Source organism: Ixodes scapularis, unplaced genomic scaffold, assembly GCF_016920785.2.
Source record: "Ixodes scapularis isolate PalLabHiFi unplaced genomic scaffold, ASM1692078v2 PGA_scaffold1__304_contigs__length_218370807, whole genome shotgun sequence".
Lineage (NCBI taxonomy): Eukaryota > Metazoa > Arthropoda > Arachnida > Ixodida > Ixodidae > Ixodes > Ixodes scapularis.
In genome coordinates, this window is record NW_024609846.1 from 52,972,441 (window position 1) to 52,985,528 (window position 13,088).

The 13,088-nt window shown below is 47.3% G+C and overlaps 1 protein-coding gene across 1 annotated transcript in view; it reads left to right on the forward strand.

Annotated features, from left to right (window-relative positions):
* The window catches only part of LOC121835715, a 48,420-nt gene extending 42,828 nt beyond the window's left edge, over window positions 1-5,592 (forward strand). The window contains exons 6-8 of the mRNA XM_042290164.1: window positions 1,879-2,046; window positions 4,346-4,480; window positions 5,473-5,592. Of these exons, the coding sequence (XP_042146098.1) occupies window positions 1,879-2,046; window positions 4,346-4,480; window positions 5,473-5,592 (423 nt within the window). The remainder of the gene's footprint in view (window positions 1-1,878; window positions 2,047-4,345; window positions 4,481-5,472) is intronic.
* The last annotated feature ends 7,496 nt before the right edge of the window (window positions 5,593-13,088 follow it).

Below are 13,088 nucleotides of genomic sequence, written 5' to 3' on the forward strand. Positions count from 1 at the left end.
GCTGCCTCGACGCTCTTTCTATACTTTTTTTGTTTATTTTATTTTTATTTTTCAGTTCACTGTTCGTCCTCTCGTCATCTTCATTCGTGACAATATAAATCTGATCACATTGAAATATGTGTAATTGGCCTCTGAAATCTCCGATAACGGCGCGCGGGCAATTTTATATTTTTCAACACGTTGGTGGTTTTGTTATGCATGTGTCTCGCCATTTGGCTAAGGAAAATTTTTGCATTTTGTTCTGCCCAGATTTGCTGGAGACGTGAGCTCGGAGCGTAGGCAACTGGCCCCCTTGCACGAGAACTGGCGCAGCCGTGCGCGTTCCAAAAAAGCTCGTGCAGAGAAGAACAAGCGAGGGACCAGGGATGTCAAAATTGGGACATAGAAAAATAGCCCACTGTATCGAAGCGCCACTACGCACGATTTCTCGCATTGATGTACAGGCCTGGAAGGCGATCCCACCGCCATCTATTGGTTCAGAATCACACTAACCAAGGGTAGGGTTGCACCTTAAACACCCAAGTTCCTTTCCTCTACATCCCTGCAACTGTCACCGGGTTGTGGAAAAGAACTACAGGCTGGCCTTTGGGGGATCCGGCAAATACAAAATAAAAAAGACCCTCCCCTACGCACACACACACACAAACACACGCACCCCTCCCCCCACACACACACGCTCTTTCTCCCCCCGGCGACAGAGTCGCCAATTTTCTTCTGGTCAACCTTTGTTGGAGTTCTTTCCAAACCCAGACCCACTGAGAGACAGGGGTGTGAATAACTTGGGCAGTGTCGCCTGGTCGGCAGATGAAAATGATCAAAATTTGTAAATTGATTATTGCAATTGCTAGAGCTCTAACAATCGCGAAAGTTCGTGTACATTTTAAGTAGCCTATGGACATTCCATTTCAGGAATAATCTATCCGTTTAATTGTTGTGTCCTAGCCCCTTTAATTTTCGATATAGTCCCCATCAAGGGTAACACACTTCCGCAACCAATGCACTAGTCTCTACATGTCGTCGAATAGAAGAGTGAGAGTGGTGTTGACGACACCAACGGTCCACTGCATCGGTGACATATTCGTCGTACGCGGACCGCGTACCCTTCAGATGTTTCTTCATCTTAGAAAACAGCCAGAAGTCTGATGGCGGGAGGTCAGGGGTGTAAGGTGGGTGAGGTAAAACATCTTGGAACTGCAGCTCCTCCAATCGGTCTCGTCAACAGTCGCCCTCATTCCTCTGCAACGGCATGCAGAGACTCAAGGTCCTTGCGCACTGTTGCGTTTGAGAGCGTTTGAGAGCGTTTGAGTGGGTTTGACTACGTTGCGTCGAGAAACAAAAGCGAGTCACCGGCACATCTGTGCTTCGTATAAAACAAGGAATCCAGCACAAGGAATCATCTTGGCACGCGATATAAGCAGCGGGGATGTCCTGGTTTCTCGCAGCCGCAACGCAGTCAAACGCACTCAAACGCTCTTAAACGCAACTGTGTGTAGGGTCCTTAATGTACCGGTGGCGGAAGTGCATCGCCGCTGGTGGATACTACGTAAAAGTGATGTGCTTCCGGGAGTGAAGAGATTTCAAACTTTAATTTGAAGGTAGCATCTTTTGAGCCTCACTAAATGAAAAAAAAAAAAAAATACAGCCCAGGAGGTTTAACCGAATGAACACTCCCCCGTAAAACAAACTGCACAAACAAAATTGTCGCGCCTAACATAGAATCAGCGTTTGAGCACTGAAGAATTCTCAACTTCTTCATTTTATCGACACTAGACAATTCACTACATTGCATGTCATTCTCTATAGTTGCAGGTTTTTGCCATTACACATGCTAAAATGTTTCTTTTAATTTTTTTTTTATACTCGTTTGTTTTGCTTTAGCGGTACGACCTATTGAAGGCGCTGTTCAAGCTGCTCGACTCGTCTTTTTGGGAGACAAGATCACCGATCCAAGTGCAGATCATCCTTACCGCGATATCGTCCGTACTGGCGGAGGCCGTCGACAACAGGACACTTAGCCGACTCATGATGCCCATCGTTACTCACATCGTAAGTACTGTGCAGCAGCATGTGATGGTCGCTGCGTTTGACCTCTGCTCAAACAGAGCTTCCCAGGAAGCAGAGTGTCATGGTAATTTGTCGGAAAGCCGTTCTGAAAGTTGCAGTAGGTTGTGAGCGGTCCCGGTGTTCGTTTATTTGTCTAAGTAAGCTTCTTTTATTTATTTATTTCTCATACTAATCTTGCGAGTTTACTTATTTCTCTAGATAATCCTTTTATTTATAAAGTGCCTGACACCATAACTTTGCAAGTACTGATCATTGAAACAAAAAAGGAGGCGGAAGACATTCATGCTGGCGATTCTGTAATTGTAGGGCAGCAAAAATATTTGTTAGAAACTTTGCAAGAAGTGCCGCGGCGCTTATTTCTTGGTCTATTCGTGTTCGATGGAGTATTATCACATCAGGCACACCAATCTCTTGTTGAAAAAGACACGAAAAGAAATTTTCAATCGAATTAAACGATTAGCAAAGAGCACCTGGTGGATGTCGCGAACGCCTCGTTTGTAATGCCCCTGTAGGAATCTTGACAGGTAGTGACGGTAAGTGTCTCACCTCCGGCCATGACTAAAGCCACGACGAGAGAAGAGGTGAAGAAAAAACTTCCCTCGCCCCGAGACTCTTTCTTTTGCGTGTCCTAGAAGTCGCTATTGTCTCTCTACAGGATTATAGAGGATTAACCCTTCACTCAAAATTCGTACAAAGACAACTTTGGGGTTACTTGCGGTGGAGCGATCGCTGGTGGGCTTCGGCGATTTTCAGCGGATGCTACGAGCTTCAGGGCCTATCCAAGCCCGTGTAAATGTCACGTGACCCTGGAGAGGGGGAACAGCGACGCGCGGAAAGCGTATCACGGGCTACGTCCACAGAGCGGGATTGGCTGGAATAGCTCGGAGGGCGTCCGCTGCGTCCGGACGTAAGGTCCCGAGACAAACTACGCCACGATTGCTGCGGATGTGACGTGCTCTCCGCTGGCTGCTCTACGACCGTTTGCCAGAATGGGCCGTTGAAAACTACAGCCATCAGGCTCAAAATACAAACGTACGATTGTCATTTATGAATGTTGTGGATCATATTCAGCCTATTTGTGAACACGACGGGTATATTTCGAATTTCGTTGAAGTATCCCTTTAAGCTGAGACTGCAGCCAAAGCTCCAAGCGCGAGCTAGCCTGCGCTCCTGGATTTGAGACGTGCATTTCTAGCGGAAGTTCTCGTTCTGCGGAAGACGCTTCACAAAGCAGCGACCTCGAGCTCTTGTGCTTGTGGCGTTGGCTGCAGCCTCACTTCAAAGGGAAATGGAAGCGTTTCTGTTCTTGAGGGGGAAAAACACCTAAATCGTCTTTATTCGGCCTTCAAGATCACGAATATCGAAATTATTTTTCAATTTGGTGCACGGAGGCTGCATAATTTCAATTTTAATGTGCCGCTGAAGCCCCTCGTTTCTGGGGCGTGACGTCACATTAGGAGCTTTCGGAATCTTCGCCCTCGCGTACCTTCAGCGCTTGTCAAAAGTATACACGCACACTCTTGCTACTTTTAAAAAGGTCAGAAAGAGACGTCGCGACTGGTGTCAGTGCGGAAAAATGTACCTGGCAAGCTTGCAATAGGACGATTGCTATAGTACAGTGGCTATAGGGAGTATTCATTGGACACCATATTTGTGAGTGCTGTTTAGAGCGCATGCTTAGAACGAGCCCACATCAATAGGCTGTTAAGACCGGCACTCTTGATGGTGCGGAATGCACGTTGCAAAAGAATTGTGGATGCTCGCCTTTAGCACGCGCTCAGCATTCGCGCAGACATCTATGACGTTCAGTGAATACTCCCCTGGACGCTATATTTGTGGGTGCTGTTTAGAGTGCATGCTCAGAACAAGCTCACATTAATAGGTCGCTAAGACAGGCAGTCTTGATGGTGCGGAATGTACGTTGCAAAAGAACTGTGGAAGCTCGCCGTCAGCACGCGCTCAGCATTCGCGCACACAGCTATGGTCGTCATCGCGATCGCGATCAGCCAATCAGGGCTCGACGTTCTGACGTCACCGATACCCCCTGCGCAAGAAGCAGACGAGCTTGCCCTCCGCATGGTTTCAGCCGAACGCTGGCCCTCAGCAGGTGGCGTATAAAGATTCGGCACCGCGGCTTTCTACCAGGAAGGTATTGACAGAGCTACGCTGCTGCTCCTGTGCGTACCTTCGCCATTCACAATACTCTGGACGCTGCCATTATTCACGCACACGCGAGGATGAGACAATCGTCGGGGACCTCCCTCGTTCTTCTTTTTGTCAGGCGACGGCGACTGACGCGCCCCCGATGTACTACGGGATCCCGGTCGTCGTGGCAGCCTCCAGCAACGCCGTCATGCCCGTGTCTGTCACGATGGTCGTCCTGCACGAGCTCACCAGGATCCCATGTCTGCAGCTGGTGAGTTCCGCGCGACAGGTACATTGCCGAGGAAGTCGGGTTTCGGTCTACCTTTTTTGTACCTCCTTTGTACTGTCGTCACTGACAAGATGAGAAGGGCAGGATGCCCGACCTCCGATACCTTGCGTTGTACATCGGGAGCGGTGGCACGCTCACGAGACAACCAAGTGTTATCGCGCTGGAGCTGGGAGAACCAAAGGGCCTTTCTTTCGATCTCATTCTGTCTGTGATAGTACCGTTCTTTTGGAGGGATTCGAACGTTGTAGGCATGCACGTCGTTTGAAGTTTGTTTCACAACAAATATAATTTTGACAAGACCTTTTTGAAACAAGCTATATCTCATTCTGTCACGATTGAAGGTTGTGCTTTCCTTTATCGCCTGTCAATACTAATAACCATAACTCGTAGAAAAGGATGAGGGCGAGCAAAATTGTGAAGGTAAGCGGTTTTCAGAAAACTACCGATCAAAATAAGCACTTTCGCGTTGTTCGTACTGGCAGGTCTTGATCGGCTGAACTGAAGCAGAACCAGCGAAAAACGTTAGGGTATCGACGTACGATAAGATATCTGTCGAATCGTATCGATTTGACAGATATCATCTGAATCCGTAAATGCAGAACATAAGCTCAGCCCCCACCAAACAACACGTTCCAGTGCTATCCAAAACTGTGAATAAAGAAAAAAAAATAAAAACATGAGGTGCTTTATTTTATTAAGTCGTTTTAGAGCCTCCACGTCGACGTTACGTGCACAGCGCCTCACAGCTAACGTAACTATAGTTAACGCTGCTTGTTAACTAGCTCCTGAAGATATCATCATCTAGTTTGCCACAGATTACTTGTTGATGGAAGTCAAAGATTTGTTGATGAAAGTCGATGGACACCGGTCGAAGACACGTTCCTGACACAGTATACTGTAGCAGTAACTTTCGTTTTGGGTATGATCTCCTCAAACGTTTCTGTTCAACAACGTTGGCACTTTTCTTTCTGCAGTTCTACTTGGGCCTCCTGGTGAAGATACTCCTCGTTGTCGCCACCTTGGCCACCGTCAACGCAGCGGGGCCCATTATGTTTAATTGGTGGAAGATAACGCCCGGGTCAATATTTACATGACGATAGCCAAATATATATTTGTCGACTTCTAAGCCTAAGGGCACCCGAACAAGTCGTTCGCTGTTCTGTAAAGTTGTAAAGTTAGTTAAACAATATATCGCCACAGACAGCCAATACGCGTACCCCCCCCCCCCTCCCGCTCCCCCCCCCCCCCTTTTCCTTAAAAAAAATGCTTGTATGGATTGTATGTTTTGGTTAAGTATCTAATGCGTGACTCATCATAATAAAATGTAAATGCCCGACAATTTTATCAATTTATAGTCTACCCGACATGTGGATATACCCGCCTCGCTATCGGCTGTTATTTTATTTTCGTTTCTTGAAGTCAGAGTTTTTCACTGCCGGCTGTGCACGCGGGTAAGTAAAGACAGCCTCACATGGCTTCAGAATTAGTTAGCGTGTTAACCTAGCATGCGATAAACAAACCCGAGCAAGCTTGGCGATTTACAATATAGTAACAGAGATCTTAAGAAACGTGGCGTCACGGGTCTCGTGCATCTCATTACCACTCCGTAGCCAATCAGATAGCGACATAAGCCGCTAAGGACGCCAAGGGGCCAATCAAAGAACAGGAAGCGTGAACATGGTTAGCCACGCCCTGCGTTTGTGCAGTTGTCGGTCACCGTAGTAGGGTTCACCACTTATGCAAATCGCCAAGTACCACCACAAGTTAGGTGAAGAGCAGTTCTACAAATGGCCGAAAACAAAGTTAACAATCAGGTGAGTTGGTTTAGGTTAGTTTATACACCAAAGGCGAAAGAACGACAAAAAAGGGACAAACAGACGCATCAAATGCAGCCGAATAAATCGTTTCACAAGTGCTTTACATGCCATTTTTGCACACAACCTTCACCCATTTCGTTCGGGCAGCCATCAGCCAAAATATTTCATCGTTCCATGATGGTACTTAGAGCCACTAAATAAGCTGCGCTTAGAGTATCGGCACTCCGTTCCCCGACATTGTTGTGGGCGCTGCCATTTTGGCTCGTATGCAGGACAGACGCAATTGCCGATCGTCATGATTCAAAAGTGCGACTTCCTCAGCATTAGATTCGGTGTTAGGAAGGTCATGTAATATTGCTTTGCTCTGTCGCGAACGGTTTAAACATTTGTGGAGGGCGGAAAAGCATTTCCTGTGATTTCAGATAAAGCTTCAGATAACTGGCAACCTTGATTTTAAGACACAATATGGCCAAGTGTCGTTACTCTGAAGCGTAGCTTATTTAGTGGCACTAATGGTACTTATTGGACTCCGTCCGTCCGTCGTTGAGGGAGCTATCTGCTTGCTTCTGCGTTTTACCAACACCAAAAACGGGGTTAACGAAGACTCACTCGCGTGCACACGATTAGGAAAAGTGGCGGAAAGCGTCCCCGGAGAGACCGAGGCAGACGACTTATAAGGGACTTTCAGCAAACCGTTGCTGTCTTCTGCGTACCGCTATACCGGAGCCTTTGAAGCATGTTTTCTTATGCGCGCGTCCGCGGTCACTGTGTCATCAATCGGGCATGCTTCAAAGGCTTTGGTAGTGCGGTACGCGGGACACGGTAACGGTATTCTAAAAGTCCCTATTGGCGTTAGATTTCGTAGTTCTCGTACACGCTGCTACGCGAACTTTAGTCAGGTACAAGGTTCATTGTATAAGAGTCTGCACCATAAAAAAACAGTACTTGTTTTTTTGTTTTGTTTTTTTTGTGTCGAAGACGTCACGGCGATCACTAAAGGCGGTCTATTGCGATTGCTTCTGTGCATCTTTTAAAGTGCACACCGAGAAGTCGATGACTCTCGAATTTCAAGGGCGGCAGAAACCACCGCAATGGATCGCATCAAACGAGCATTCCAAGATACCAATTTTCATCCTTCATCCGAAGAGCCAATAGAAAACCAAGAAAACACCTGGAGGAAAACGTGTTCTGACGAGCTACATAACTTTCCCCGCTGTTTCTGAGATTGCCACCACTGTATGCGCTACAGGTTTCATTTTCGCGCGCCATGCTGCAAAAAAGAGCCTAGAAAGCGTGTTTTTACATCGTAAGGTCGGTCTGCCTTTGAGGCATGGCGACACTGGTTTACCCTCTAGAAGCGAAATTTAACCAGTGCAATACCTCCAATAGCTTGGCGTCTTTAACACGCATCACGCAGTAGCAGACTGTACTCGTTACAAGTAATCAAATTACGAGCAATCGATTACTTGTTAAAGCATGACATGCTTTTTAACGGAACGCTCCAATCCCAAATATTCGTCCATTCGTTTGTCCGTGCACTTCCCGCTATATTTAGAGGGGAAGCAGTCGGTGTTTAGGTCGCGTGACGTCATTTGATGTCACGTGACCTTAAGCAATGTGACCTACACACCAATTCAGTTTCCCGGCTTAAGTTAGCGATAAAATTGTGCCGCGTGATTTGAGGGCACGTGACGTATACACCAATTAAATTTCCCTGCTAAATTCAAGGGGAAAATTGTATTCACGACCTCAGTTTACCCAGCGGATAATTTATGTCACGTGACATAACGTCACGTGACACAATCACGTGACGCATGAGATCGGGCCAGGGTTCCGCGTGCCAAGCAAGCAGCATTCGGGCACCGAGCCTCCACGAGCCAGAGAGGCCTCTCTCAAGCTTAAGCCTACGATGTGTTAGTCTCACTCGGTACGTAACAATGGTAAACGAAAGCACTGCTAGAGCCAGCGCACCAGCTGAGCGGCACTTGAATCGCGTATATTATACTCCGTTTCATCTCATGTTGTACCGCAGCGAAGGCTAGAACCGCGAGCTCGTAGCGTTGGCAGCTGCCCTTAATGCACGAGAGCTTGTGCCGCCGAGACGTGCCCTAGAGCAACGAGCTCGCGCTTGTAGCCTTTTTGGCGGTACATCATAAGGTGAAATTAGGGTGCCTTCATGTGCGCTTTGCTTAGGGTGGAGACATCCGGCCATTTTGTTCCCACTTTTACATGTATTTTTTGTTCAGAAGCGCGTGAAAGAGCGTGTCCCTGCACGCGTCTGTGGCGCTGACTGTGCTACGGCGACATTTTGTTTTCGTCGATTTCTTTGTATTTTCCCCGTGAGCGCGTGCTGTCGGCATCGGGTACTACAAAGAGTGGCATCACTCGTAACAGAAGGTCATTGAGGCACCCTAGGTGAAATAGGGTATAGACGCTTTACACACGCACCAAATTACAGCTGCCATTGCTGGCCTTCTCTTGTCTTACCGAGATGCCGAGCAACTGAAACGCTCGGGAGCCTGGCGGCCCGGCGCTGCTCTCCAGAATGACGAACGACCCAAAGGTTCCGTCGACGCCGACAACGGTCGACGCCGGCGACGGCGCACGAGATTTCCACACAGAAGACGGGCACACAAAAAACACACGCACACAGCTATGACTAGCGACTCAGGTTTGCATTTCTTTTTTCTCTAATCATCATCGTCTCACTGAGAAAAGAAGCATTAGAGAAAACATATAGACGCTTTGCAGCAGCTGTGCATGGACACCGCCATAACTGACCTTCAGATTTTGTTTCCTCTTATTTCGTTTATTTCACTTCATCATTACCATGGCAGGCCAGGTTATTGCCACATTAGATTCAACTGTGTCCTTTTCTAAAGCATCGGCTTTTGTAGAGGATCGTTAACGACCGTTTCAGTTGCTCGGCATCTTGGTAAGACAAGAGAAGGTCAGCCATGGCGGCTGTAATTTGGCGCGTGTGTAAAGCGTCTATACGGCGAGAATTTAACTGTAAAATATGATGAAGACGAAAAATAATAAAAAAGAAACAATAAGAAATACTACGCTTACAATAACATAAAACCGTCGTTTTACTTTAATTTTATATATTTGTATATTTAAAATAAAATAAAACCCTTAACCGCGGTTAACTTTGCTGTTACTCGGCACCACAGTTACCGCACTCTCGGACAGCTATTTCAGTAGTGAAGAGCGCGCGTGCACTGCTTTGATGGGTGCTCAAGATGTTCAAGCGCACGTTCGGCCACAGCTTTGACTGCATAGCCGCAGAATGTTGTCGGCAAGTATTGTGCGCTTAGTGTGCCCGAGTAACAAGGGCATTAAAGACGGCAGGTTGTGAACGCGCAGATCGTAAGTGGCCGTAACATAACATAAGAAATGGCACAGTGTGAACGGGCCTTGAGTGTCCTTTTTTTACGTTTAATCTATTACTCTATGGCGCCACCACATATTTCTGAAAAGGTCATTTGACTCCGAGAACCGTACAGGGCACGGGCCTCGTGGATTGGCGCATTTGATGGTATACTTGCAAGAGAAACAGATAAAGAGGTTTTAGTTTAATCTGCTTTAAAAAATTAAGATAGTTATTTGGTTTCGTGGCGAGAGCTTTGTGATGCGCGCTTTTCGCGGGTCAACTCTTCGAACCCGAACACCGGGCAGTTCGGGCGTCGATATCCACAACCCTGTCGGGTCCACAACCCTGTTCAGACGAAGAGGACAACGAAGAGGAATAGCAGTAGCTCGCGTGTTTCTGGCCTCGCGCGTCCACGCCTTAGTGTTCTAATGCAGGTCCTCGACGCGCAGTCTATGGCGCAGTGTCAAATTGACCCACCGATTACGCAAGAGTTTCTACCTTCTGAGAAGTTTCCTGGTGAGGCGAGAGCTTTACGACATGCGCACATCACTGAACAATTTAACGTCTAAATTGTGTTCAACTGTGCTCTCAAAGATACACATAAGGAAGCGAAACAGTTAGCCAGGAAGATGCCATCGTCATCCTTTCTCAGCTGAACAGCTTTCGTCAAAACTGCTTGTGTGGTTGAATATGCTCAACCTGAAGAGCAACTCTTAGCGTAAAAGTAGATATTTCTGAATAGGAGGTGTTCATTGGGGGTCATAGCTGAGTCCATAGCTGGCGACTAGCTACCACAATGCTTTTGTAAATTTCAGTGCGCATTCCACAGGTTCAAGACCACCGAGATTAGCGGTCTTGAGGTGTTTATTCTGAGCGTGCGCTGTAAACTATACACTGAAACAGAGTCCTCAGTAAATACTTCCTTTCCGTAAAAAAAAATATCTCCGTTAAGAAAAACAAATATGCGAAAATTTACTGATGCCGTGTTCATGCTAATCGGGTCGCGCACTGTACGTGTAAACGCACGTGCGGTAGTTGTTTCGCGTGTTTTCTTCAAGGGCGCAAGTCCAAGAGAGAGTCCGTGTACACGCTGCGCGACTGGGTGCCTTTCCCCGAAGATCAGCCAGAATGCCGCCACCTTTCGCACCTGGGTCTCCTCCTGCCGTTCTCTCTCACGCTTGTGTTTTCCACCAGGTCACAGGTAAGAGATTCTAGAAATACATGGCGTCTCTGTCTCTTTACTGAAGCTCGAATTTTTACTATACTTAACGTCCCCGGAAGATGGGGCACTTCTACATTTGAGAAAAAACGCTTGAATTGCGTTCATTTGGCCTTTAGAATAACAGATATCAAAATTATATTTCAATGCGACGCGCCGGAGAGCCACAAGAGCAATTTCAAAATAGGGCTGAAGCCCCGCCCCCCTAGCCTTGGGCAGCCAAAAGATCCGTCGATGACGTCACGGACAGCGACTGTCGTTCGCGCTTTTCTCGCGTTTAACGATACTTACGCAGCAAATGGTTTGGGTATCCGAGTTCACGGGGTAAAAATACACTAGAATTCACTTCTAACTCGTTTTTTCCAAGAAGCTCCGTAGCTTCCCTTTAACGACGGTGCATCGTTTCACCATAAAGGCTGGTTCATGCAGCCCCGTCTTCTTACGTTACGGTACGTTACGGTATATGCTCTGAAAGCTTACGTCCGCCTACGCCACATGTCACCGGGACATCTGCGCTCCGAATTAAAGGGACCACGAAGACAAATTGGAAGTTCAGTTTAACGATTGAAATACGCAGATGTCAGGGCCCGTTTGCTCGAAGCGCTAACCGCGGCTAAAGTTAGCCGCAGTACCTATACTCCGCGACAACTTTTCTTGGCAATGCAGTGGAAGGTACAGACCCGCGTCCCCTCTCCTATTTTGAGTGTACGCAGGCTCTCCTCCTGTACACTCAAAATGGGAGAGGGGACGCGGGTCTGTACCTTCCACTGCATTGCCAAGAAAAGTTGTCGCGGAGTATACACTCCGTGCGGGAACTATAGGGGGCGCTTTGAAAAACGCGCGCAGCGCCGCTAGCGGAGGAAGTGGCGTTCGACTGTGAGGCGCGTTCAGCAGCCTGCGGCGCCTTTTCGCATGCCAAGCTGTGGCGGTGGAAGCGCGCACGGACGAAACTTTTGCTTTTTGAACCGATAAGTTGAGGGTGACGCTGCATGAGTGCTGGAGCAGAAGGGCATTTAGCTGTTCTTTAGGGGTAATTTCTCTAGTTGCGGCTGAAAAAGGAGTTGGAGCAATTTTCCGAAAAACAAGACGGCCGCCACCATAATTGCTCTGAGTGGGAAATTTATTTCTCTCGTCGCTGTAAACCTAGGACTGCTGGAACGATGATATTTGGAGGCGAGGGAGATGTTCAGTAAGTTTGCACGAAGAGTGCCAAGTTTCTTTAAGGCAGCAGGTGTGAAAGTTACGTTTCTAACGAATAAAGAAATAAAGCTGCACGGGATATCCAATATTAGACCCAAAATGCTGTGTTATAGCGGGCTGTGCAAAGTGCAGATTTGGACACACAGGTGCTTGGACTTGACAGTAACATGACACAGCACTTATTATACAAAAAAAAAAAAGGTGGCTTAGGGAGACCAGGTGAAAATTTGGTTTGGGCGGCGTAACTCAATGGTGACCGGTTTTGACCATGAAAAGGCTGTCAAGAGAATACCACTGGTCGGGGGAGGTGGAGACTTTAGAGGTAGGAAGGGACTAGTGGACTGTACTTGCAATTGAAACAACTTTACGAAAGGTGGTTCCAAAGCCGAGAAAACAAAGTTGTCGGCCAACGCAAAGTTTGGCCGCCAAGGGCTTTTGTGGTCAGCTGTTGTGTAATAACCTGTTGTGCGAGGTGCTGATTTTCGGCGCACAGGTACTTTTACATGGCCGTCACTTGGCACAACACTTATTATAACAAAAAGAGTTGGCATAGCGAAAGCAGGTGGAAATTTAGTCTGGGCGGTGTAACTAAATGGGAACCAGTTTTGACCGTCAAAGGCTCTCAAGATAACAACACTCATGGTGGGACGTGTACACTTTACAGGTAGGAAGGGACCAGTGGACGGTACTTCCAGTTCGAACCACTTTGCGATAGGTGGCTCTAAAGCCAAAAAAAAAATTGTTGCCTACAGAACTCGGGGTGTCAGCGTTTCCACATCCAAAAGGAGGCTGATCAAGAAAGAAAGCACACCACATAAACTTCCATACTCAAACGTCGATTCTCCAGTGATTCCGAGTTTCATTGTTGTTTTTTTTTTAGATTTATATTTGTCACTTTTTGTACCGTTCGAATCTTTCTTCATGAAGTACAGATTGCGTGCCATAGTTGTCCGGAAATATCATCGACACGTACGATAG